This window comes from Arabidopsis thaliana (assembly GCF_000001735.4).
Source record: "Arabidopsis thaliana chromosome 1 sequence".
In the NCBI taxonomy this organism is placed as follows: Eukaryota; Viridiplantae; Streptophyta; class Magnoliopsida; order Brassicales; family Brassicaceae; genus Arabidopsis; species Arabidopsis thaliana.
The window spans coordinates 6777666-6802918 of record NC_003070.9 but is presented as its reverse complement, the minus strand read 5'-3'; the positions used below and the strand labels follow the sequence as shown (position 1 = coordinate 6802918).

At 35.3% G+C, this 25253-nt stretch overlaps 7 protein-coding genes across 13 annotated transcripts; 5 read left to right on the top strand and 2 right to left on the bottom strand.

The window, feature by feature from the left end:
- The first annotated feature begins 12 nt into the window (after window positions 1–12).
- Window positions 13–2950, top strand: AT1G19660 (Wound-responsive family protein). 3 transcript variants are annotated; one of them, NM_101822.4, is made up of 11 exons: window positions 13–357; window positions 672–976; window positions 1077–1247; window positions 1347–1396; window positions 1494–1550; window positions 1653–1718; window positions 1856–1930; window positions 2068–2186; window positions 2276–2367; window positions 2497–2561; window positions 2651–2950. In NM_101822.4, exons 2-10 carry the CDS (start codon window positions 679–681, stop codon window positions 2556–2558), a joined length of 990 nt encoding a protein of 329 aa, NP_564093.1. In that variant the 5' UTR covers window positions 13–357; window positions 672–678; the 3' UTR covers window positions 2559–2561; window positions 2651–2950. The 3 variants fall into 3 exon arrangements, with proteins under 3 accessions (NP_564093.1, NP_001322963.1, NP_001031068.1); NM_001035991.1 differs by having other exon boundaries at window positions 267–357; window positions 594–976; window positions 2651–2938; NM_001332402.1 differs by having other exon boundaries at window positions 147–357; window positions 2276–2561; window positions 2651–2938.
- Window positions 2951–3154: 204 nt separating this feature from the next.
- AT1G19650 (Sec14p-like phosphatidylinositol transfer family protein) lies at window positions 3155–6782 on the top strand. Of its 3 annotated transcripts, none has more exons than NM_101821.4 (14): window positions 3155–3415; window positions 3535–3820; window positions 3966–4065; window positions 4154–4420; window positions 4515–4592; window positions 4674–4775; window positions 4856–4905; window positions 4996–5095; window positions 5210–5302; window positions 5396–5509; window positions 5608–5722; window positions 5828–6219; window positions 6316–6390; window positions 6468–6782. In NM_101821.4, exons 1-14 carry the CDS (start codon window positions 3382–3384, stop codon window positions 6486–6488), a joined length of 1827 nt encoding a protein of 608 aa, NP_564092.1. In that variant the 5' UTR covers window positions 3155–3381; the 3' UTR covers window positions 6489–6782. The 3 variants fall into 3 exon arrangements, with proteins under 3 accessions (NP_564092.1, NP_001321306.1, NP_001117314.1); NM_001332401.1 differs by having other exon boundaries at window positions 5651–5722; window positions 6468–6740; NM_001123842.2 differs by having other exon boundaries at window positions 3535–4065.
- A 4217-nt stretch (window positions 6783–10999) lies between these two features.
- JMT (jasmonic acid carboxyl methyltransferase) lies at window positions 11000–14034 on the top strand. Its single transcript, NM_101820.4, has 4 exons — window positions 11000–11285; window positions 11426–11851; window positions 12347–12634; window positions 13373–14034. The coding sequence occupies exons 1-4, from the start codon at window positions 11211–11213 to the stop codon at window positions 13751–13753; spliced, it is 1170 nt and encodes a 389-aa protein (NP_173394.1). The 5' UTR covers window positions 11000–11210; the 3' UTR covers window positions 13754–14034.
- Window positions 14035–14743: 709 nt separating this feature from the next.
- Window positions 14744–19116, top strand: CYP722A1 (cytochrome P450, family 722, subfamily A, polypeptide 1). 3 transcript variants are annotated; one of them, NM_101819.6, is made up of 10 exons: window positions 14744–15163; window positions 15238–15559; window positions 15769–15918; window positions 16027–16204; window positions 16377–16456; window positions 16628–16714; window positions 16797–16875; window positions 16988–17094; window positions 17191–17309; window positions 17396–19116. In NM_101819.6, exons 1-10 carry the CDS (start codon window positions 14952–14954, stop codon window positions 17490–17492), a joined length of 1431 nt encoding a protein of 476 aa, NP_173393.5. In that variant the 5' UTR covers window positions 14744–14951; the 3' UTR covers window positions 17493–19116. The 3 variants fall into 3 exon arrangements, with proteins under 3 accessions (NP_173393.5, NP_001321673.1, NP_001321672.1); NM_001332399.1 differs by having other exon boundaries at window positions 16988–17309; NM_001332400.1 differs by having other exon boundaries at window positions 14809–15163; window positions 17191–17598.
- On the bottom strand, window positions 17844–18899 carry AT1G19620 (uncharacterized protein; the record flags this gene model as incomplete). Its single annotated transcript, NM_101818.1, has 2 exons — window positions 17844–18663; window positions 18766–18899. The coding sequence occupies 2 exons, from the start codon at window positions 18897–18899 to the stop codon at window positions 17844–17846; spliced, it is 954 nt and encodes a 317-aa protein (NP_173392.1).
- Window positions 19117–20702: 1586 nt separating the features above from the next.
- PDF1.4 (defensin-like protein) lies at window positions 20703–21436 on the top strand. Its single transcript, NM_101817.4, has 2 exons — window positions 20703–20958; window positions 21073–21436. Exons 1-2 carry the CDS (start codon window positions 20895–20897, stop codon window positions 21243–21245), a joined length of 237 nt encoding a protein of 78 aa, NP_173391.2. The 5' UTR covers window positions 20703–20894; the 3' UTR covers window positions 21246–21436.
- Window positions 21437–21696: 260 nt separating this feature from the next.
- On the bottom strand, window positions 21697–24032 carry AT1G19600 (pfkB-like carbohydrate kinase family protein). The gene is made up of 8 exons (NM_101816.4): window positions 23694–24032; window positions 23289–23537; window positions 23139–23210; window positions 23012–23050; window positions 22798–22905; window positions 22605–22702; window positions 22389–22500; window positions 21697–22269 (listed from the first exon to the last, which is right to left on the bottom strand). The coding sequence occupies exons 1-8, from the start codon at window positions 23832–23834 to the stop codon at window positions 22021–22023; spliced, it is 1068 nt and encodes a 355-aa protein (NP_173390.1). The 5' UTR covers window positions 23835–24032; the 3' UTR covers window positions 21697–22020.
- Window positions 24033–25253: the final 1221 nt, after the last annotated feature.

The window sequence follows — 25253 nt, the reverse complement described above, 5'->3', positions numbered from 1 at the left end:
AACCACCTTATCCATAACCATCCCTGACACAGGCGCCGTACACGTGGCGTCCATTAGGCTTAATTTAATCGGTGACTGTTACTTGATGACTTGTCAGTTTTCCACGAGTTAACGGTTCACGTCATCACGGCTAGACACTGAATTCTCATTTTTATCCCTTCACCACGACCATTAATCAAATGCAAGATATTGGTGAAAGGGTATATTCGTCATTGAAACAAACATGAGTCGATAAAATTGACAGAGTCACAGATTCTATTTTTTCCTCTCTCTCTGCTCTTTGTTGATCTGTCTGTGTGGGATTCTTCCTTTAGTTCCTCTGTTGATCTATCCAATCGAATCTTACGAAAATTTTCGGTAAAGTTTCACTCTTTCTTGTATTTCTATCATAGGTGATTGTAGAGATTCATCAGATTTTATGTGATTACGTGGTCAATTTAGCTACTAGGTGATATAATATAAACTATAGTTTTCACTTGTTTTGATCAACATGTTTTGTTTTTTTCCCGACCTTTTTAGCTATTGTATTTGTGTGGTGATCAGTTATTTCTCTTGCAAGTAAAGTAGTTTTGTGATTTTGTGAACCGAGTTAGGGTTAAGAGATGGGGTGATGTTGGATACTAAAAGTTTTAATTTTGACACTTGAATGTTTCTGGGTTCTGCATCAAAAGAGTGAAGATGAGGTCGCTTCAAGCACCGGTTGTTTGCCCTAGTGTTCGTCCCAGACAATTGGGTGTCTCTGCTTTACTTGTCAACTGCTCTGTTTCGAAAACTAGGAGTCTCAGAAAACAATTCTGGGGTAACCAGACCAAAAATGACAAGTCTCAGGCTGCTACAGTGAATCTTCGTCTGCATCTTCGGAGGTATAAGAGTATCAAATGTCTTTTCAGCTCGCACTCTGATGGTACCGGAAGCACAGCAGAGAATTTCAACGAGAACGATGAGGATTATGTCAAGTCTAGTGTATTGGAAGCTGGTAATCCTGGTTAAATCTGTATTTATACCATTAGTTCTCTCTATTCTTCTTGTGTTTTGATTCTAATCATCGATGTTCTCTTGTTGGTTTTGTATATAAGTTGAGGTAAAAAGTGGACCAGATGGTTTCATGGTGAAGATGAAGGATGGGAGGCAACTTCGATGTGTCCACAATAATCCTCAAGGAGGGAATCTTCCAAATTATGCTCCACATTCTGCAATTGTGCTGAAAATGGAAGATGGAACTGGTCTTCTTCTCCCCATTATCGTCTGTATGTGATATCAAAACTCATTCTTTTGTTTATGTGTGTTGAGATTTCCAATTTGCCTTGTGTTTTGAATCTCCTTTCTTTGTTTTTTGTTTATTGCAGTGGAGATGCCTAGTGTGTTACTTATGGCAGCAATGACAAATGTTCAAATAGTAGGGCTTCTGTTATTCTTTGCGTTATGCTTCTGTTTGAATCAGTCAAGAGTTGTGAAGAGAGGGTTTATGGATTTTTTTTGGTTACTGCTTGTAGGCAAGGCCCACTATGTATCAAGTGGTGAAGGACATGGTAGACAAAATGGGTTATGAGGTACGCCTTTCGGTTTTTCTGTTTTCTCTATCCTGTTATTTTCCCTTTAGCAATACAAATTCTTATGTGAGTAACGTTACCAAACACCAACTTTTTCTGCAGGTTAGGCTTGTTAGAGTTACCACAAGAGTTCACGAGGCATATTTCGCAGAGTTATACCTTTCAAAGGTTTGTAACTTCTGGCATAGAAATGCATCTTCCATTCATTTTTTCAAAAAGTTGTCCCGAAACTCGTTATCCATTACTAGTATCTCACTTCCATCTGTTTTAAACTTTTACTAAATCTGCTATGAATGGAATTGCAGGTGGGGGATAAGTCGGATTGTGTCAGCTTCGATCTTCGTCCTTCTGATGCAATTAATATAGCTGTTAGATGCAAGGTATAGTTATATTACCATATGCTCAATTCTTTCTTTTCTAGGGGCACAGTCACACAGAGGCCTCTCCATGAGATCATCTTAACCGGATACAAACTACGTGATCACTATGAAAAATGGTTTTAATCCTCACTCTTTAGGTACCTATTCAAGTCAACAAGTATCTAGCTTATAGTGATGGAATGAGAGTCATCGATTCCGGAAAGCTATCAAAGCAAACACCTGCTTCTGATGGTTTATTGTTTACTGAACTAGACCGGTAACGCTTGTGAATTTAGTCATCTGAAACCCTTTGCTGGCGAATTTGAAAATTACAAAACTTAAAAACATTATGTTTTCCTTGTGTAGGCCAAATGGTCAGCCTTGTTTTGATACAAAAGAGTTCGATCTAGTAAGGAACATGATGCAAGCTGTTGATGAAGAACGGTATGATGAAGCCGGTAAGCTTAGTCTCTCTCACCCTCCCTATTTGGTAGTGATCTTGGTCCTGATCAACTACTAGAATTTTCTTAGGTTCTTGTGTCAAGAAGAACCAATGTTGAATATCTTGTTTGGTTTTGCTTTTGTAGCTGAGTGGAGAGACAAGCTTGGCAAGTTTCAGGCAAAACGCAAATTAAGGAAATACACATGACAGGTATAATTTCTTTTAACGGCTCATCCAATCCAATGGACTATACACAAAAACAAAATGAGTAAGTTTTGCTCTGTTTTTTCTTAATGCAGCTCGCAGACGGGAGTGTTTTTAATACATAATTTATGTAAATAATAAAGAAGCCATTGCCATTTGCCAGAAGTTGTGATCATGAAGAAAAATATCTCTCTCGTATGAGATATACTTTTCTCTATCGACACTTGTGCACGTAGTTGATTCTCAAGGAACGGACAAAATAAAAATGTTATTTTATAATTGTAGCGTGATGGTGATGTGATGTGTACATATACATTAATCTTCTGTAATAATATATGGTAAGCCTACGCTTTCTCAATTACATTTGTCTATAGTTACTGTCACTTGTCCTTACCACATTATATAAACAAACTACATAATTCATTAGAAAGTCATAGAAGAAAATAAAATAAAAACTCCTCTAATTGTCTCTGAACTAGAAAAACCGAATTAACGTGTGACGTAATAACTGGAAGCGAGTTCCCGCCAAGAGCGTTCACATGATAACTAACCGCCACGTGTCTTGATGGCAATAATAAGTAACCAAAAAAAACGAAGAGGCAGACGAAAAAAAAAAAGTCGAATCTTCAACATTTATGGCTCTGATTTTCCGGCCGCCGTGAAAATTAGTAGCCAACATTTATTTCACATTCGCATAACGAAACGAATCAATAAATCGCTCACAGTTACTTCTTCATATACCCCTTTCCTTCAATTTCAGTTTCAGATTTTCCAAATTCTAAAGTTTCGATTTTTTTGGAGTATCAAGTTCGATTGATTCTTCTCAATGTCGGGTCCCCTAGATCGATTCACAAGCCCATGTAAGTCTTCAATTTTGGAAATTTCTCTAGGGTTCTACAGTTACTTCCATAATATAGGTTTCTACCCGAAGATTACGTTATGATGTTTTGACTATTTTTTTCTGTTTGTCTTCTCTCAGGTTTCTCCAACAATGGTGAGAAAAGAGAAAAGAAGTCAGATTTCGAAGTTTCGGAGGATGAGAAGAAAACTAGAATTGGTGGAATTCTTAAGAAGAAATCATCCAAAAGCAAATTCAGACATTCCCTGAAGAGGAGAGGGAGCAGAAGCATTGACCGGACTCTTTCGCTTACCTTTGAAGACATACATGATGCTGAAGAATTAAGATATGTCTCTGAATTCCGACAATCACTTATCTCTGATCATTTACTGCCTCCAAACCTTGATGATTATCACATCATGTTGAGGTCAATGTTTATAACAATCTTGTGTACTAATTCCATGTCTTATGTTTTGGAGATCATTCATATGTTTCATCACATGCTCAAGTATTATTCGATATGAAGTAGAGAGAGAACATTGTTTGTTTCATGATTTTTCTTCTTTATGCAGATTCCTCTTCGCTAGGAAATTTGATCTAGGAAAAGCAAAGTTAATGTGGACTAACATGATCCAATGGAGAAGGGATTTTGGCACAGACACAATCTTGGAGGTATACAGTTAGTTACTTTCGTGTGTTGTGCAAAATATTATTTGTTACAACGGCCTTAGAGAGTTGCTGACTGAGTTCTTCACTCCAGGACTTTGAGTTTCCTGAGTTGGATGAGGTTCTCAGGTACTACCCTCAGGGATATCATGGTGTTGATAAGGAAGGAAGACCTGTTTACATCGAAAGATTAGGAAAAGTCGACGCAAGCAAACTCATGCAAGTCACTACATTGGAAAGGTACCTGAGGTATCATGTTAAAGAGTTTGAGAAGACTATCACTGTCAAGTTTCCTGCTTGCTGCATTGCTGCTAAGAGACACATTGACTCCAGTACAACAATCCTAGATGTCCAAGGCCTGGTATACATGTTGATTTTTAAAAAAACTAGATTGTGGAACCGTTCTCTTGTGCGGTTTCCTTTAGGCTTACTGAATCTTCTAAATGTATTTCCAGGGCTTGAAAAATTTCACTAAAACTGCTCGGGATCTTATAATCCAGTTGCAAAAGATTGATAGTGATAACTACCCTGAGGTATTGTCGGCTGCCAATGATATTTATTAGCAAAACCTGTTTCTGAGCATTGTTTGATAATATGTGATATGACATGTGCAGACACTTCACCGTATGTTTATCATCAATGCCGGTTCTGGTTTTAAGCTACTTTGGGGCACGGTGAAATCGTTTCTTGATCCAAAGACTGTCTCCAAAATACATGTAACTTAGCCGTGGTTTTTATGCATCCATTTTTACACTTTATTGTATAGAACTAAACTGTATTAATGTGATCTGAATAGGTCCTTGGGAACAAGTACCAGAACAAATTACTTGAGATGATTGATGCAAGGTATGAGTTTTGAGTCCTTAACTGTTTTTTTTTTCTTATCATATCTCCAGAATATAATTAAAACTCTGACTATATTTGGAACTTGTTCAGCCAGCTGCCAGATTTTTTCGGTGGTACTTGCACTTGTGCAGATCAGGGAGGTTGTATGAGATCTGATAAAGGGCCCTGGAAAGACTCTGAGATACTAAAGGTGGAGTGCTTGTGTCTTCATACTCCACATCTTATTGTTCGTTATGTTTCTGTTATACTGATGTTAAACCTAACTATACAGGATTCAGCTAATGATTTCTCAGTGTTCATGCAGATGGGCCGCAGTGGTGGGACGTTCTGTAGGCATGCTGGTGCTTTCCTAAGCAGTGATTCCCAAATATCTTCATCGGATAAGCCAACTTATTCGGTAAGGTTTTTTGGTATTTGGAACATACGTTTTCTTTTTCTTTATTTTTTGTTTGGTGAATCAGACACTAATAGATATCCTCTCTTGGCTCAGTTGAAAGTTAGTGACACCTCAACAGCAAAGTCAGGGTCTGAATTGGAAGAGATGGCTTCACCGAAAACAAATACGAACAATCATGTACCCAAGTTAACTCCTGTTTCTGAATATGTAAGTGTTCTCATGTAGAAAAGTGACATAAACAACAGAGAAGTTTTTAGTTCTTATATAGGACCTGATATATGCTACTATGTTTATTTTAAATCAAGGCCAATGGTAACATAAGTCCTACTGTTTTATCTGAGTATGAAGAATGTGTACCAATGGTGGACAAAGTTGTGGATGTTGCTTGGCAGCTCCAAGAGATGCCAAATGCTTCCGAAGGTAAGACAAGACCTGCGAAAATCGGACAATTACTCAATTGAAATGCATCTCTGAAGGTTGCAGACCTAAAATAGCATGTAATAATATAATGGAATGTGTTTGCAGGTCCGCAATATACATCAAGTTTGGGAAAAATAGGATCGGTTCGTCATATCTGGAGTTGGCTAACTGCGTTCTTCATAAGCTTTTTCACACTCCTTGCGTCTCTGGCTCTGCCACAGACTAAAGAACACTCACAGTTGCATTCTTCAAGCGTTAGAGCTGAGCTGTGTGATGAACGAATTGCAAGGGAATCTCGTCCTCCTTCGCCTCCTCGTTCAACTATCACTGAAAGAGTTATCATTTCCTCTGTTTTAAGCAGACTAGGCGATCTTGAGAAACAGATAGAAAATCTTCACTCAAGGAAATCCGAGATGCCTCACGAGAAAGAGGAGTTGCTGAATGCTGCTGTATATCGTGTGGATGCACTAGAAGCAGAGCTCATCACCACGAAGAAGGTTTAAAAATCTATGATATGATTTTAAACCCTGAATGATATTGATAATGAGTCATTATGAACCTTGTAATAACCGAATATCGGTGTTGATGAGCAGGCATTACATGAGGCTTTAATAAGGCAAGAAGAACTTTTGGGTTACATAGACCGGCAAAAGGAAGCTAAGTGCCGGGTTAGTCTCCTTTCGTAGCTAGTTTTGCTGTCCTTATAAGTCGGTAAGTATGTACTAATGTTGGGAAGATGATGCAGAGAAAGAAGTTCTGCTGGTGAAGAACTCAAGCTTGGGAGGTAATTAGCAAATATTGCTTGTTCAGGGATCTGATTAAAAACCATGAACATTGACACAAGTAGGTCTGAAAGCAAATATCTCTGTTGAAACCTAATGTATATAAATATAAGAAAAAAACTTGCAATGAGATTTCAATTTCATCTCTTTTTTGTTGAATTTGTTTGATACTATTGGATAGTGTGATTAATTGGTGTTTGGGACATTGGATTCTGTATTGGAGGTTCAAAAGTAAAAAAAGAAAAAAGAATGATCAAAAATATCAAATCTGAGTGGTGACATGAATTGTATAATGTATAGTTTGATGTCAGAAATAGATATATAAAAGATGGTCTTGCATGTTAGAGGAAAGGGGACTCATCGACCATCCACATGTTTATACGACCAAACAAAGGACTCGTCACAAGTTCCAAGTACAGTTTGTTCTCCCTTTTACCTGTCCAATGATACAATCTTCTCTAAAAATGAGGATTCATGTACTACAATGCCACAAAATATCGCTTTCTTTTTTACTATATGAGTTGCAAACTTTGAATTAGGCTCAACTAACTAGTGAAATAATGTGAATCGAATCTTCAAATAGTACAATAGGATTTGACAAAACAATATTTAGCAATTAGGTCATCATGATGAGTCTCTATCACTTATTTATTTGGTTTAAACCACTCTATCAAATTTAAACCGGACTTAAAGAATATGATAGCGACTGTCTTTTTCAACCACAATAAAAATATGTAGAAGGGTTTTAAAGAGAACACATTTGTATCCACAAAATTTTCAAATCAAAAATGTTTTATTTTATGCAAGTAATTTGGTTCGCGATTAAGAGGTTTTGTACTATAATGGTTTTAAAGAGAACACATTTGTATCCACAAAATTTTCAAATCAAAAATGTTTTATTTTATGCAAGTAATTTGGTTCGCGATTAAGAGGTTTTGTACTATAATGGTTTTAAAGAGAACACATTTGTATCCACAAAATTTTCAAATCAAAAATGTTTTATTTTATGCAAGTAATTTGGTTCGCGATTAAGAGGTTTTGTACTATAATGGTTTTAAAGAGAACACATTTGTATCTACAAAATTTTCAAATCAAAAGATGTTTTGTTTTAGAACTCAACCAAATTGTGAAATTGACATGTGGACTAACTCACATCAACATCCAATTAAAATCAAACAAGTCAATAAATAATATTCTTAAAAGTTTTAATAGCATTTTAAATTTCAAAGCATACCCATTTGGCCATTTCGTCTCTAGCTTCTTCCATGTATTAATTTTTAATGACATAATTGTTGAAGAGTAAAGAGATTAGAGAAAAAGAGAATGAGAAGGACTGAACTTCAGTGATTTAAATAGTGTTTAGTGAAAAGATGATTATTTTACTAAACAGGAACGTATATTGCATATTTGCATACAAAAAGTGATATCACAATTATATAAAACACTAGAATTCAGTATCATGGAAGGTAACTTACCTAGTATTACTAAATTGGGTATCAACTTTTGATTTTTTTTGCTTTAGTTGAATCATTTTTTAATATATTACAAATTGAAATATCTAAGATTAGTTGAAAATCGTGGTACAATCATGAATAAATTAGAGCTTTGTGCTACGTATGTGCCGAATTATTATCATACCAGAAACATGTTTTTTTGCCTATTCTTTGATAGTTGTTTCCCTCTGAAGTCTGAACAGACTGAACTCATCAAACAGGGTAGACAAACACTAGCTGGACCTTGAGTCTTTTCTTTCTCCATCATCTATATTTAAAGGTTAATTTTATGTCACATTCAAATATTTAGAAGTACTTCAATATTTTTAACATAAATCAATCCAGACATGATCATATTCACTAAGTAGTAAGTGAATCATGTGACTGGAGATGTATTAGGTATCATACTTTAATAAAATTTGGGTATCTACCTTTCTCTAAAACAACATTGTGTCTCTAGTAAAGTACACATAACAAAAGCGTGAAATTTTACCACCGAAAGTAAAATAGATGATGGAGAAACATTGCTTGAATGGATTTTACTATGATTTTAGATAATGGATATTTTATTTTACCTTTTAGACTTATTAAACTATAATATATATGATTCACTGTAAGTCTGTAAGTTAAAACATTGCTTGAATGGAATTTAGCAGATATAAGGTATGAAAGATTTTGTAAGACGTGAAAACAAAAAATACATAAATATATCAAAATGAAGTCTGTATACATATATACATAGACAATAATCCAACATATATAAGGAGAAACGAGGCTCATCGTCAGAACGTGAAGCAGAATGTTCACGTGATATTACTACTTCATTTGGCAATCTATTCGCGTCCGAAAATTACTTGGCAGCAACGGCCACGTGGTTCACGACAATTCCTTGGTTATTTTTACATATTATTAGTATACTCCTGAAAATGAAAATGCATTGCCTATCTAGAGTCAAATTAAGGAGTGCATGGCTTAGTATCTTCATTTGTTTGCAAAAAAAAAAAAAAGTTTTAAAAGTTGATAGATTGAACTATACCAAAACCATAAGCCGTATCTATTGCGGAATAGAAAACATAAACGTGACAAAATAATGTCTTCTCATATTCTTCGGATATAGTTCGAATATAATTTGAAATCAAATGTTCCACGAACCATATGCCGTGGTCCAAACGTGAAAGTTTTCCTTTTTAAAATAATAAACACGGATCTTTATTCGGTCTATATTCTTTAGATTAAGACTTTATATCATATGCCTTAATCTCGTATATTTCTACTATTGAGTCGGGCCTCTGTCTTGTGTTTATCACGCGGATTCTTTCAAAAGTCGGTCAGGAACTCTTATGTGTTGACATTATTAAACCCTACAATTAATTATTATAAAAAATCGATTAATTTATAATATTTAAAATTTGATATACAGTATAGAGATACATTTACATACGTGAAGATATTCAAAGTATTTTTTTCATAACATATTATTCATGTAATATTTAAAATGATAAATGTCAATGGCATAAAATCTAACTGTGTACATATTAAATGATTTTTGTTTTATTTATGTTGGGACCATATTGCTGCTCAGAAAATTGAAACGTACAAGAGACCTAATCTGATATTCTTGCCTACCTTAAAAACTTGAGAAGACAAACCCAATTAGAGAGCTAGAACCTAACATTTACAATATAAACGTTTAAAATATCAGCACGTAGTCGATTACGACAAATCCTTTGACACATCAGTTAGATTCAAGTACTTGTATATTATGGTTTGTCTATTACGATTAGTCGAAAATTCAGAAATTTGTTTTAGATATTTTTTTCTTAATTATGTTACTGAAAAATATGTGTTTATATATAAGAAGCCTTGTATTAATATATTACAACGATCTTAAAACAGAAGCTGAATGTCAACTAGTACTTTATTAGCGCTGATAAATTGAGTGTTAACTACCTAAATAGATGTTGACAGTCAATTAAAACGAATCCTTCATCGGTTCGAATCAATCAAGAAGTTTAGTTATAATTGTATAAATGCCTGCAGTTCGAAATTCCAAAATTCGTTTTGAATTTTTTCTTAATAAGTTTTTCTTACTAAAAAAGGCCAGAGCTTGAATTATATATAACAAGCCTTTTATAAGTGTCAACCGTCAAAAATGATTCTGAAATGGATACATTGTCGTTGTAATCACAAAATAATATCCAAGTCTTTAAATTGTGTAGACCTAACGAGAGAAAAAAAAAAGTTTACATATCCAAGAAATGATACATAGAACATTTTTGTTAACATTATGCTTTGTTGAAAGACACATATTTTTGGTATATATTCACATGAAAATATATATTATTAAAAAAAGGGCTCATTTAATTCAGTTTTTCCTTATCAACAATTTCCATTGTTTTACCATCGACCGCTAGATGAGACTTAATCTTCTTATAATATGTATTTTTTGATAATATATTATCGGTTAGTACTGATAAGACTAAGAACAAATTCTAAGTGGACAGATACCCATTTCCATGAGCCTTGCCATTGCTTCTTGTTTTCCGGACTAAAATGTTGTACAACTATTTTCTGCTGTAGAATTAATTTTGCAACTTTTATGATTGAAATCTAGGATTGTATATCTAAACTACTTCATGGAATCCGCGGAAATCATATGAAATCAGCAGTGGTTAATAAGAATTTATCTTCGTACTCGACTTACATGATATTAACTATTGGACATATATATAATGGTACCTAATTTTTAATTTTTGTTTTTTCTTTTTCACAGAATTCTTGCCTGATAAATTTCATCAAACCAAAGACTATTCCCGGTTTTTGAAAATGAGTTACTTTATGACTTTTGCGCGCGGATTAAAACTCAAAGTCACTAGAGTTTACTCAATTTTCTAAAATCCAGGTTGAACTAATTAACTGCGTGTGGATACCGATTAACTTACTTGTTAATATAAAAAAAAATTCGTAAAAGGGACCATCGTATGTTTATATGTGTGTGTGGAGAGAGAGATGCACCCAACGCACGTCCATAAGATGCATGTAGTTTATACCAATTAAAAACCAAAAAATAAAAAGATTCATGTGGCTGTCAAAACTCTAATCGTTTACAACACCTCTTTCCTTATATATATCGACCCAACATCACTTACTATATTCATTAACCTTCTGCTTCATCAAAAAGAAAGAGACACAAAGAGCGAGAGAGGGAGAGAGATGGAGGTAATGCGAGTTCTTCACATGAACAAAGGAAACGGTGAAACGAGTTATGCCAAGAACTCCACCGCTCAGGTTGATCATTTTGATATAAATATGCATTATATTCTCGTGTACACATACATACGAGTGAATTATTGTTATAACTTAAACATAATTTGGTTCTAGAACTGTAATAATAATGACAAGTGTATACTGATTATGTGATCTCGCAGAGTAACATAATATCTCTAGGCAGAAGAGTAATGGACGAGGCCTTGAAGAAGTTAATGATGAGCAATTCAGAGATTTCGAGCATTGGAATCGCCGACTTAGGCTGCTCCTCCGGTCCGAACAGTCTCTTGTCCATCTCCAACATAGTTGACACGATCCACAACTTGTGTCCTGACCTCGACCGTCCTGTCCCTGAGCTCAGAGTCTCTCTGAACGACCTCCCTAGCAATGACTTCAACTACATATGTGCTTCTTTGCCAGAGTTTTACGACCGGGTTAATAATAACAAGGAGGGTTTAGGGTTCGGTCGTGGAGGAGGAGAATCGTGTTTTGTGTCGGCCGTCCCAGGTTCGTTCTACGGACGTTTGTTTCCTCGCCGGAGCCTTCACTTTGTGCATTCTTCTTCTAGTTTACATTGGTTATCTCAGGTGTGTATTGTTTCTCTATGCAAAAAATTTCACCGTACCCCTTATTAGTGTTAAACAATTACGAACTTTAAGAAAAAAGTGCCATCTATCATTCTGAAAAATGAAATTTCAAATCTAATATTATGAGTTATGACCGGAATATCAAAGTTATGACAATTTTTAAAAAAACTAAAATTTATATATTCAGAAAATTAAGAGAAGAAAATTCTCTATTCTTAATTACTTGTTGTGATTACACAAAAGAAAAAAAAAAACAGAAAAAGTTAATGAATATCGCAATATTTTTTCAAAATAAACGTAGTAATTCACGAAACAGCACCTAAAAATATTACGCAAGTGATATACCTTTTAGTGCGTGGGAATCTTTCTCATTTGAGAAACCAACATAAAAACAGAAACCTAGTGGTCCACATAAGCTTGTCAGTTTATCAAAACTATCACAAATAGACATGCTAAGTTGCTAACAAGTTGAATTATCATCCATATATTTTTAAGGTTCCATGTCGTGAGGCGGAGAAGGAAGACAGGACAATAACAGCTGATTTAGAAAACATGGGGAAAATATACATATCAAAGACAAGTCCTAAGAGTGCACATAAAGCTTATGCTCTTCAATTCCAAACTGATTTCTGGGTTTTTTTGAGATCGCGATCTGAGGAGTTGGTCCCGGGAGGCCGAATGGTTTTATCGTTCCTTGGTAGAAGATCACTGGATCCCACAACCGAAGAGAGTTGCTATCAATGGGAACTCCTAGCTCAAGCTCTTATGTCCATGGCCAAAGAGGTATAGTGGTGTACATATGTTTACATTTATTTATAACTAACATGTAAGTCTCTTTCGGTTATAAATGGCTCATATTCTAAAAGGATCTGACCATGTCACGTTACTTGACCAATTAAGTCCTAGCTAGTAATGTGGCCCATGTGTTCTTTTCCAAATTTCTTGCGGTTTCTCAAATTACTTAAGTTAGTCAACAAAGATTTTATCATATACAAATAGATTTGATATATACCATATAGAAATTATTTGTAGTGCCAAATACTAGCTAAATTCTTACTATATATTTACGCAATCAATTAAGTTTTGGAGAAAAAAACGAATACTTATGAAAAAACATATTTATTAATTAGTTCCCGGTTTTTTCTCTTGATAAAGAAGCAAGGTATGGCAGTAAAACATTTTACCCTCCTCATAATTACAAAATAGTTAATAATGTTTTGGTAATTTAAACTAGTTTCTTGATTTCTGAAAAAAAAAATCTTGATTTCTCTATATTTCAACATAACTATTTAGAACTCAATATATTGTAGCCTAGATTTTCCTCTAAAACCATTCATGATTATTTCAAACGATTTTCTAGATAATATATATGATCAAAACTAATGTTAAATCTTAGGTTTGATCCAACAAGATCGATAGATTATTGGATCAATAGATTAAAAAAAAAAAAAAAAAAACCTAGAAGAAATCCTCAGTAAGTCATAACTAAAAGGTGCCGCGTTTATTTTTCTCCATCTTAAGGGTATCATCGAGGAAGAGAAGATCGATGCTTTCAACGCTCCTTACTATGCTGCGAGCTCCGAAGAGTTGAAAATGGTGATAGAGAAAGAAGGGTCATTTTCGATCGATAGGCTTGAGATAAGTCCGATTGATTGGGAAGGTGGGAGTATCAGTGAGGAGAGTTATGACCTTGTAATAAGGTCCAAACCCGAAGCCCTAGCTAGTGGCCGAAGAGTGTCTAATACCATAAGAGCTGTGGTCGAGCCGATGCTAGAACCTACTTTCGGTGAAAATGTGATGGACGAGCTTTTTGAAAGGTATGCAAAGATCGTGGGAGAGTACTTCTATGTAAGCTCGCCACGATACGCTATTGTTATTCTTTCGCTCGTTAGAGCCGGTTGATCGTGTTATAACATATGCCAATATACATGTCTTTGGGCCTACAATGACATGATTTGGTAGTTTTCTAATCAAGCATATGTAATATAATTTGCTTCGAGAATAAAATAATAAAATAAAGTCTGATGTTACGGTAGACCCTTTTTTTTTTTTTTTTTTCATTTACGGTAGACCTATAGTATTAAAACAAATAGAATCAGCTGGTTCGGACCTTGAAATGAGAGAGCTTGGATGCATGTAGACGCATTAGTCGTGAATTATTCAAATAGAACTACCTTTTGGGCAATCACAATTTGTTCTTCTTTTTGCTTTTCCTTTATAAGATGCAACATTAAGGCGGAATGTGACGTGAGAATGTTAAAAGTGATCATCACTTTAACTTGCCACTTAGGAGTTGTGCCGCAACAAGTGGAAAACAAGTTAATCATGGCCACTCGTGAGTCGTGAGAATGTAGGGCAATACCGCAACAGCTTCTCTTCACCGTTCACGTGTCTCCCAAATTATAATTTTTCTATTTTTGTATTTCTGTTGTTCCTTTTGTTTCAACTTTCAGCGCATGGCGTCACCTCCCATGACCAAGACATTTCTTAAGAAGCGAGAAAATTCCATAACCAAAACATTTATTTATAGCCGTTCAAATATTTTCCACATGCTCATGATTTATTTTTAATCTGCCAAGAATCGTGATTAGTTGCACAATACGTCAATACTGTTGCCTCTGTATTCTGTAACTCACTAACACTAGTCTCGAGATGATATTTTTGTATCACTCAACTAATATAAATATCAAGAAAATAATTACAGTAGTTTGATATACCGATAATTTTTCATGTATCAAGAAAATGTGTTTTTTTTTTTGTTAAATTATATCAAGAAAATGTTATACACCAAAGTTTACATACGTTAACCTTGAAAAAAAAAACAGAAAAGTGATTAAAAACAAATAAAAACTTAGAAGACGTTATATTAGTCTCTTGGTTTAATATACCTTCTTTGTATAGCCAGCCTCGATTGATTTATCTGTAAGAAAATATATATACACACACGCATATTCAACAGATTTTAGTCTAAAGAAACATCATGAGGAGCAAAAAAAGATCAACGGCCCACTCACTCGTTACAGAAAATATCTCTCTATATTTATAGATTACAAGCTCGAACAAAGATTGCATACTAAAATTTAGAACTAAATTAAACCAAATGGAACATCTTTGCCTCTGTCTTGTCCTCTGCGCTGCGATGCTAACACTTGGAAAATTTCTCAAAATTATGTTCCAAGATCGAAAGAAATCAACAGCTGGTGTTCCTCCGGGAAGCGATGGTTTTCCGGTGATCGGAGAAACACTTCAGTTTATGCTTTCTGTCAACAGCGGCAAAGGCTTCTACGAATTCGTCCGTAGTCGCCGTATCAGGTAAACAAAAGAAGCCTCTGGCCCATCTAGAAGGTTTCCACTTCACATGATCATATACTTTTTATATATTACAGGTACGGTAGTTGCTTTAGGACAAGTTTGTTCGGAGAGACACACGTGTTCCTGTCTACGACCGAGTCAGCTCGGCTTGTTCTGAACAACGACTCAGGGATGTTCACGAAACGGTACATAAAGTCCATAGGTGAGCTTGTAGGTGATCGGAGCCTTCTATGTGCTCCTCAACACCATCACAAGATTCTCCGTAGCCGTTTGATCAACTTGTTCTCCAAAAGATCGACGGCTCTGATGGTTAGACACTTTGATGAACTCGTCGTGGACGCTCTTGGTGGATGGGAACACCGTGGTACGGTGGTCTTGCTCACAGATTTGCTCCAGGTTTGTTTCACATACTTCGTTGTATTGGGCCTATTTAAAGCCTTCTCTCTTTCGGTTCATAGTTTAAATGGATCATGGCCCAGTTTTCTACTCATATGCTAAAATAGAAATTCTGAAATGATTAGGAAGGACTATGATAAATTAACTTTAGTCAACTCAAAATTTCATATATTTTTCTTATTGAAGGCAAATCTTAACTGATGTTGCAGATAACATTCAAAGCAATGTGTAAGATGTTAGTAAGTCTAGAAAAGGAAGAAGAACTGGGTTCCATGCAAAGAGATGTGGGCTTTGTTTGTGAAGCCATGCTCGCTTTTCCTCTCAATTTACCTTGGACTAGATTCCACAAGGGGATCATGGTACGTACTACGTAGTTTCAATTACCCTATTTTAGATATCATATTATATACTCATCCAGAATTTAAATTGATTGTGGTTCGATTCATGAGAAGTTTTGAGTGATGCAGGCAAGAGGAAGAGTTATGGAGATGTTAGAAAAGATAATTAGAGAACGGAGAAATGAAATAAATAGTCATAATAATCATCATGAAGATTTTCTGCAGCAGCTTCTTGCAGTAGATAACGACACTCCTCAGTTGACTGATGCTGAGATTAAGGACAATATTCTGACCATGATCATTGCAGGTCTCATTTAATACCCATCATTTTTAGACCAGCTTATATATAGAGAAGAAAAACAAAAATATATATTTTTTAATAAAGGGTTAAGAAAAATAAAATAAAATATCATATCAGATTAATTGTATCTTTTTAATTTATGATGAATCCGGTTAATAAAATAAAAATAAAAATTCAGGACAGGACACGACTGCTAGTGCTCTGACATGGATGGTCAAGTACCTCGGAGAAAATCAGAAGGTTTTGGATATTCTTATTGTAAGTTCTATAATTAGTTTCTCTTGTGGTATGCACTTTAACATATATTTATCACTTAAATTTGTTTTAAAAAAAATATTAATCATTTTAATTGCTGCTTTTCAATTTCAATAAAGACGAATTTAAAGGGTTTTAGTTTTAAAACATGTCATTGTCCTGGTCGGTCAACAGGAAGAACAATCTCAGATTACAAAGAAGGCATCAAATAAACCATTTCTTGAACTAGAAGATCTAAGTGAAATGCCATATGCCTCAAAGGTAATTATATATAAACGTTTTTTCAATGGACTAATTTGTTTAAAATTATATGTTTACATGTACATGTAAATTTTGGAAATAGATGGTGAAAGAATCTCTGAGAATGGCGTCTGTTGTGCCTTGGTTCCCAAGATTAGTCCTTCAAGACTGTGAAATGGAAGGTTTGCTTTAAGAATTTATCATGAAAAATATTAGTTCCTATATATCTTCTTCTTGTATTTGTTTTAATAAATGATCTCTGACTTAGATACATTTTGTTTTCTGATTTGAAAGGATATAAGATCAAAAAAGGGTGGAATATAAATATTGACGCAAGATCCATTCATCTTGATCCTACTGTATACAGTGAACCTCACAAGTTCAACCCTTTAAGGTTTGAGGTAAATAAACCACAATTTAAAGTAAATATATTGAAATTTACAGTTCCTTTATTCAAATGCTTTTGGTTTTACTTAATTAACTTAAATTAAATAAAGGAGGAAGCAAAAGCAAACAGTTTTCTAGCATTTGGGATGGGAGGAAGAACATGTCTTGGACTTGCTTTGGCCAAAGCCATGATGTTAGTGTTTCTCCACCGTTTTATAACAACTTACAGGTTCGTACGACTTTTTCTTTAGTATTGCAAAAAAATTGAATAATCCTGTAACAGTAAGTTTTAATAATTGAAAAAAAAAATTGAAGATGGGAAGTAGTAGATGAAGATCCAAGCATTGAAAAGTGGACATTGTTTGCAAGATTGAAGAGTGGATATCCAATTCGCGTGTCACGTAGATTGTAAATTCATATGTTTCAAATTAGATTTTATATCTCAATATGTGTTCCTACTTCCTAGATGCGATGAATCATATCCAAATGTGTAATATTTAATGAATGTATTAATTAATATTTATGAGTATAGTTTAAAAGGAACAAGTGAAAAAGAAAAAATTAAGATACCACAAGAATAAAAGAGTCACCGAAGTTAAAATTAAAAGCGTTAGAAAGCTACAATAATACTAGTATAGAGATCTTTTCCTGGCAAATCAGATATTTCTAATGATATAACCAGATTCAGAAAAATTAATACAAACCCTAATTCGATAAAGCTAAGTACGAACCAGAAACTTTAGAGCCAGAGCCACCCTCGAGCCTACTGCCTATGTTTACGACTACGATGACCATGGCGATGACGATGACGACCACTTCCATCGTCACGAGATCCTTTCCACTGAACGATACCGTTTTGAGGCTCATGGACACCATTTTGCAACTGAGAAACGCCGCCGGTTTGCCATTGTGGAACATCACCGTTTTGCAACTGAAGAACGCCGCCGTTTTGCCATTGTGGAACATCGCTGTTTTGCAACTGAGAAACGCTGCCGTTTTGCCACCAATGAGGAACGCCGCCGTTTTGCAACTGAGGAACGTCATCGTTTTGCCACTGAGGAACGGCGCCGTGTTCCCAATAGTGAACACGATCATCGACGCCGCTAGCTCGGTGAATGTAGCCGTTTTCCAACTGATCATCGACGCCGCTAGCTCGGATTATATGCATCTTCTTCTGCTCCGAGACAAAAGTCTGTATCGTCCTACGAAACTCCTCGCCGCTGCTTAAACCATCCATAGACTGCGACCTCCACGACCCCGTTTTCGTCACTCTCTCCGTTTCCGTCTTCCGATACTCCACCATCCTCTCCGTCATCTTCTTCTCCGATCTGCTCGTCCTCCTGTAACTCTTCGAACTCATCTCCACCACTTCTTGATCGTAACTATAACTACTCTCCTCAACCGCCTTAACCGCTTGAAACGCGGGTACATTCTCTCTGTAAGTCGAGTTATTGTAATATCCAACATCTTCAAACTTTGACATATTATAGGAATCGAACGGCGTGACGGTGGAGGGTGGAGGGACGGCGGCTACATATTGATCGTAAAGATCTGGTTCCTTTTTTTCCGTGGTTTGGATTTTGCTAAAGATAACGTAAATCAGGAAGATGATAATGCTTACGACGACGGAAAGGAAGAAAAGGTTTCTTAGAACCAAAGTAAACCAATCGAACCAAATGAAAAACCCGTGCAGTTGGTTGACGATCACCGGTAAACAACAGTAACCGAAGGCTACGACGGCGGACAATCCAACGGTGTATTTACAATTCTGGAACAGATTCTCGTATGTCCAACTCGCCTCTGCTTTCTCTGCCTCCATTTTTTTTTATATATTGAAATTGTTGAGATTTATTATGGTGTATTTTAGTATTTATAGATATGTATGTGAAAATGTTAGAAAGAAATCTATAGAATATGTTGCGAGAAAATGAAACGGGCAAGTGAATATATATGATAAATGTTCTTGGGATGTTAATCGGATTAATGAAAGGAAAGATGGGAGAAAGAAAATATTCTGGTTGGAGAAAGAGACACACTGATACCGAGATGGATACGATCACCAGTGTGGTCATTTTATAGGGACTTTATAATAAATTAATATGATTGCATAATGGTCATTTAGTAATGTTTTTGCTTTGCTATCTCAAAGTTTTAATATTGTGGTCGCTCGACCAATAATGTCCCAATTTTCCTATGTTTTTAGCTAATGTGTTAGGCAAATTATATGGTTCTTTTTAACTTTATGAAAGAATGTTTTGCGCTATAACATTTCTGATTAGGAGTGTTTTAGTATGTGCATATAATAATAAAATATAGTCATAGATTACAGGGTTTATAATCGAAATTCATATATAGAAGCATGTAGGTTAAAAGGTTAATTACCATGGTGGATGTTTAACATAAATTCTTTATCTAGGTACCTTGGCCACTATATGGATACTTAGTGTCAATTAAAATGTCATTGCAAGATATATATATTATTACTTCAATCTATATTATTGGCATTGCTTGCGTTGGTAGATCTTTTGGTTTTAATAAAACTAGAACTTTTCCATTTTATATACACATACATATATAGATACTATTATATCCGACATGTTCAATTGATATATACTCTTAGGTTGCAGAATATTTGTAAGATCTCATATCGATCCAGCAAGTTTCCGATATAAACACCTCATTAATTAGTTTTCTAGATTTGGGTGTAGATATTAATTAACTCGAGCTGTTTTCTGAATCTTTCCTAAAGTAAAATGTTCCTTTGCATCTACATATAACTACAACTATTTAAGTTTCTACAAAGCAACAATGCCTATCTTTAACAATATACAAATTTTACAAGATATGTGTAGTAGTGCATAGGCGAAGAACAAGAAGTATATGTAAATAGATGTTGGTGAGCATGTATAAATAAACAATAAAGCCTAAATTCCACTTGTAAACCCCTTTAAGCAGACACGTGAAAGTCACGCGCCAAGAACAAACTTATCCACACATAAATGCTTCAGAATTACTGAATTAGTATCACAATCACGAGGGTCATGGAAATCGCAAAATCAAGAAAAATGGTCGAGACCCGAGAATCACGTGAGATGAGATGAGTCATGTGCTCAAAAGCAATTTCACAGTTGACACATAATAATAAAGATGGAGTGTAACATTTTCAGTGAATAGTGATCAATGTTGAATCCATTTATTTCAGAAAATAGATTAGCCTAAAAGAAATTACAGACAAGACTGGTTTATGTATGTGCAGAGCCAAACACTCTCTGATTCTGTGGTCGCTATCAAACAATCTTTGTCATAATTATACCATTTTTTTTTCCAAAAATATCAAGCAAATAATTAGATCGTACAAAATTAAATTAATTTAGCTGTTACATTCATGCTAGACCTAATTTGCGATGCTTAGTTAGATTCATGTCCTGTTTTGACCACCATGCACTTTCGTTCGAACAGTTTTTGACTATAGACTTTCATAATTTTGTGTCTTCATTTACGTTTATATATCGTTATTAGTTGCGTTTAACTTTTTGTTTAAGGCAAACATAAAATTTGAACTAATAACACTAACATGTCCGAACAAATTAGACGTCAAAAGTGTATCATCACAAAGTCTATAGTCAAAACTTGTATGGATAAGAATTTGGATAAATAGTAGGCTTCATAGTTTCTCCTTGTTCACACCATACAAAATACAAGGATAGTTCTAGAGAACGATAATCGTTTTACAGTCAAAGATTAAACGGGTTTTTAATACATTTGTATATAAAGAGCTCTCAGCTAGTGAATATTAACCATACAACAAAAAGTCATGGCTTCTTCTTACACACTTATGCTCTTCCTTTGCCTCTCCATCTTCCTTATAGCTTCCACTGGTATGATCATCACTCCACTCTAAGCTTCTTCGACTGTAATCTCTTTGTAATATGTATGAATCTCATTGATGAAAGATGATGATATATAAAATCTTGTGATTGGAGAATTTGCAGAGATGATGGCGGTGGAAGGAAGAATTTGCGAGAGGAGAAGCAAGACATGGACAGGGTTTTGTGGCAACACTCGTGGCTGTGACAGTCAGTGTAAGAGATGGGAACGTGCTTCACACGGGGCTTGTCACGCTCAGTTCCCGGGTTTCGCATGTTTCTGCTACTTCAATTGCTGAAGCAAGCATACTCTTAAGAGTTGTGTGAATCTTCTTCAACGGTCACTTTTATATCTTGTAGCAAATCCTAATCCCTATATGTCAAAACCGTTATCTTTAGCTTGGGTTTCAGTAATAAAAATTCCCCTTTGGTTTTTGGGAATTTTCTTTGATAAAATATATAATAAGAGACTGGCAAGGCTATCTTCTTCAGCATAACATATTGATAGAGGCAACAATATCTCTAGGTTAATTAATTAAATTAATTGCTAAACTTCACAGCATTTACCTTACGTTTATAACACCCGATACTTGGGTTGAACTCAAAGCTGAAAGAACGAAATTTTGTTTTTTTTGGTTTGGGCTTACAGGCCCAATAGTCGAAATTCAGCCTCACAACATTAATTTCCTTTATTAAGGGGGTTTCCGGTTTCGGGTATCCCTTCCGCTCTTCCTACTGTCACTCATGCAAAACAGAGAGAGAAGATGTCGGCTATGGGGGCCTATGGCATCACATATTTCGTCGGCTCGATCATCGGCCTTCTCTTTGTTCAAGGGTTTGAGCCAGAAAAAGGAACATTGTTTAAGGAACAGAAAGGTGGAGTAAGTAAGATTGATCCTAAACCCTGACAAACGCATTTTTATTTTTCACAAAAAAAGATTGAAAACAACACAATGTGTATTGAAGTAAATGCTGTGAGAATCTCTGTGAACAACATAATGCTAAGAGCTGCTTGAATCAGAACCGGCCCTTCAACGAAATTGTTTGAAATTCTACAATCTGATGGTGATATCATCAGTTGTGGATGTCAGGAACAGGTAAGCCCTTCAACTGCAACTGTTTGTGCATCCATTGCCAGTTTTCTGGGGTTACTTCTCCACCGAGAGCACGGATGACAGATCCACCACTGCATGATCCCACTTTGCAACATTCTTCCAAAGACAATCCCTTTATTAGTCCGTACAGAAACCCGCTTGCGAATAGGTCACCGGCTCCTGTGGCATCAGTTGCTACTGTCTCTCCTATGGCTGATATATGTACCACCTGATCACACGTAAGGAGATGAAAATACTAATTCGCTATGAACTTTAAAGAGTTAAATTAAGGCTAAGTGAAATGTAAAGCTACATTATAAGCTACCACGTTTTTTAGGAAAGACAAACCTCTTTATCATGTTTTGCAATGCACCCTTTCGACCCTAAAGTTACCACAGCCCATCTGCAATGTCTGCCTAGGAACTCAAGAGCTGCCTCCGGACCCGCTTCTTGCTCACCCCTGAAACTCACAATCCAGAGCTTAAGAGTATTTCATGGACTCAAGAGAAAGGGTAAAAGAAACCCTGAGTAGATCATTGCAGGGGATGAAGAAACATCAATTACCTAAGGAGCTCTGCTGCTTCGTCCTCGTTAGCAAAGCAAAGATCTATGTTACCAGACTCCAGAAGCTGTCGAAGCTCTGATTTAGAATTCCTGACCATCTAGTCACAAATGCTTGATCATTTGTAAAGCCACAGATCATATTTTAAAAGGAGGAACTGAAACAAGAGTTTCGTTTTTCCAATCAAAGATATACCTCAAAACTAGCTAAATCCAAGGAAACAGAAAGACCTTCTTGCTTGGCAAATCGAATGGCTGCTTGAATTACTTGTAAATTAAGAACAGCATATCTAAGAACCAACCACTGCAGCAGAGAAAAAGACCATCAACAAAGTTGTCAGAACAAATCTCCATTGATTTTACAATGCTTCCTAATGGCAAAGAGAGATTAAAGGAGCTAGGCTTCCAACCTTAGAGCCTGTGAAATCTTCTTTGCTTAATTCATCTGCCTGAAAGAGAAATAGTTTTTACCATCCTTTCTCACTGACAAACCAATTCAATATAACTATATATCCCAAAAAAATTAGAAACACAAACCTGAATCTTCACAGCACTCGAGAGACATGGTCGCATTGTTCGATTACCAGAGTCATCAACCAAGCAAACACACTAAAAGAAACAACACCAATCAAAACCAACTCTTCCCAATAAGGAAGAAGCAAAATTTAACAGTTTGACAAAACAGACCTGAGCAGTGGAACCTTTCTTCTTCCTGAGCCTTGAGATACTCACACCACTAAAACCCATATTGCTAACAAACAATTGGCCTTGTTCATCGTCTCCATAAGCACCAATAATCCCAGTGGCTACACCGAACCCAACACTCAAGCCTCGAACTGTATTGGTCACACTTCCTCCAGCCATCTTCTTTAATGGAGCCACACTGATATGTGCATCAAGCTCTTTTAGCATGTGCTCTAACTCATCCTTTTGCACCTAGAATCACAAAAGATCCGCCAAGTACAATAACAATTCAAATCCAGATTCCGATACCAAAGGAAGATTCAAACTTTTGCTTAAACCCACATCAAAAAACGAGATAATTCACTGAAAACACTCAAATAACGCTAAAAACAGAGAAGAATGGCTTACGGCAATGGAGCCACCGCGATCACCGGGAATTTGATCGAGTAAAGACCAATCAACAGGAGCGACGTTATCGATAAGAGCTGCGGGTTGGAGTCCAAGTACGAGTGGAGCTTCAGGGCATTTGGGCAAGGCCTCAGCTACCATTCTCTGTTTCTCAGTGTGTAATCTATCTGTGTTGTGTAATCTCTATAAGGCCTTGCCCGATTGTTCTCATCAAGCTTCGTCTCAGGTTTTATATATACGGCGGGTGGAGACGAAAGCCAGGAATAAGAAGATGATGATGGTTTATTGGATATTTACGAAACTACCCTTACATAAATCAAATCAAATTTTATAGGTCAATAATAACTGATCAAATAAATTCTTTACGCTATCTGTTTTCTTGTTAATGATTTAAGTTTTATTCATTCGTGTCCTTGAGGATAACAAATAGTTAATAGTAGTTTTTTTTGATAAAAAATGAATCTTAATTAATGAAAATGAGAAGTGCAAAATCAACGTATTAAGTAATTTAACATCGCATTTTGTGCATCAAACATTGCATTTTGTACAGCATATGATAAAATAAAATTAAGAATTTATTTTATTTAAAATTTTATAGGTCAGTAATAACTGATCAGATAAATTCCCTACGCTTTTTTGTTTCCTGTTAATTATTTAAGTTTTATTCACTCGTGTCATTGAGTGTAACAAATAGTTAACAGTTTTTTTAACAAAAAGTGAATCAATGAAAAGGAGAGGTGCAAAATCAACGCATTAAGTAATTTAGCATCTCATTTCGTGCATCAAGCATTACATTTTGTGCCGCATATGATAAAAAAAGTTAAGAATTTACTTTATTTAACATTTTTCTATGATCAAAAGTACTTTATCGTGAAATGTTATCATGGTAAACTATGGTTAAGATATTAGCAATGATTCAAAAACCTCATTATTTGAAAGAGCCTCATTGCTCTTTGAAATGTTAAATTAGTGTTAGACTTATCATATCTTTTAATTTGTATGTAGTACATATACAATCATGGAAACCATTTAAAGTACACAACCTAGCGGCCATAGTAGATTATCAGCTCCGAATTATATGCTTTGATTATCGATCCGTTGTGTATCCTTTGTAGATTTACGACTCGCTATTACGTGGGTCATTTAGTAATTGTAGTTAAAACTTTCAAATTTTTATCTAAACTCACTGATATGTTTTAAAGTTTCCCACACTACATATTTTTTTTTGTTACATCAATTAAAATTTTTCTTATTATAAACTCTAAAAACATTGTTGTTGTTACATGAAACTATGATATAGATTAGTGCAATTTGTAAATTCCGTCAGCTTGCAAAATCGTACTGTTTCTTTGGTCATTGTTTGTAAGGATTTTTGATCTGTTTACCGTAAGTTTTATAAGGCTTGCGATGTCTAAGTTGGTGAACATTTTACACAATCTACCGTTTCAAATTTCCAACACCATGTCTCGTGGTTCAAATTGAGAGAAAAAATGGCCCATTAGTTGAGATCTACAAAGTGACAAGGGAGAAATCCAATTATTAGTATTATTGTAACAAATG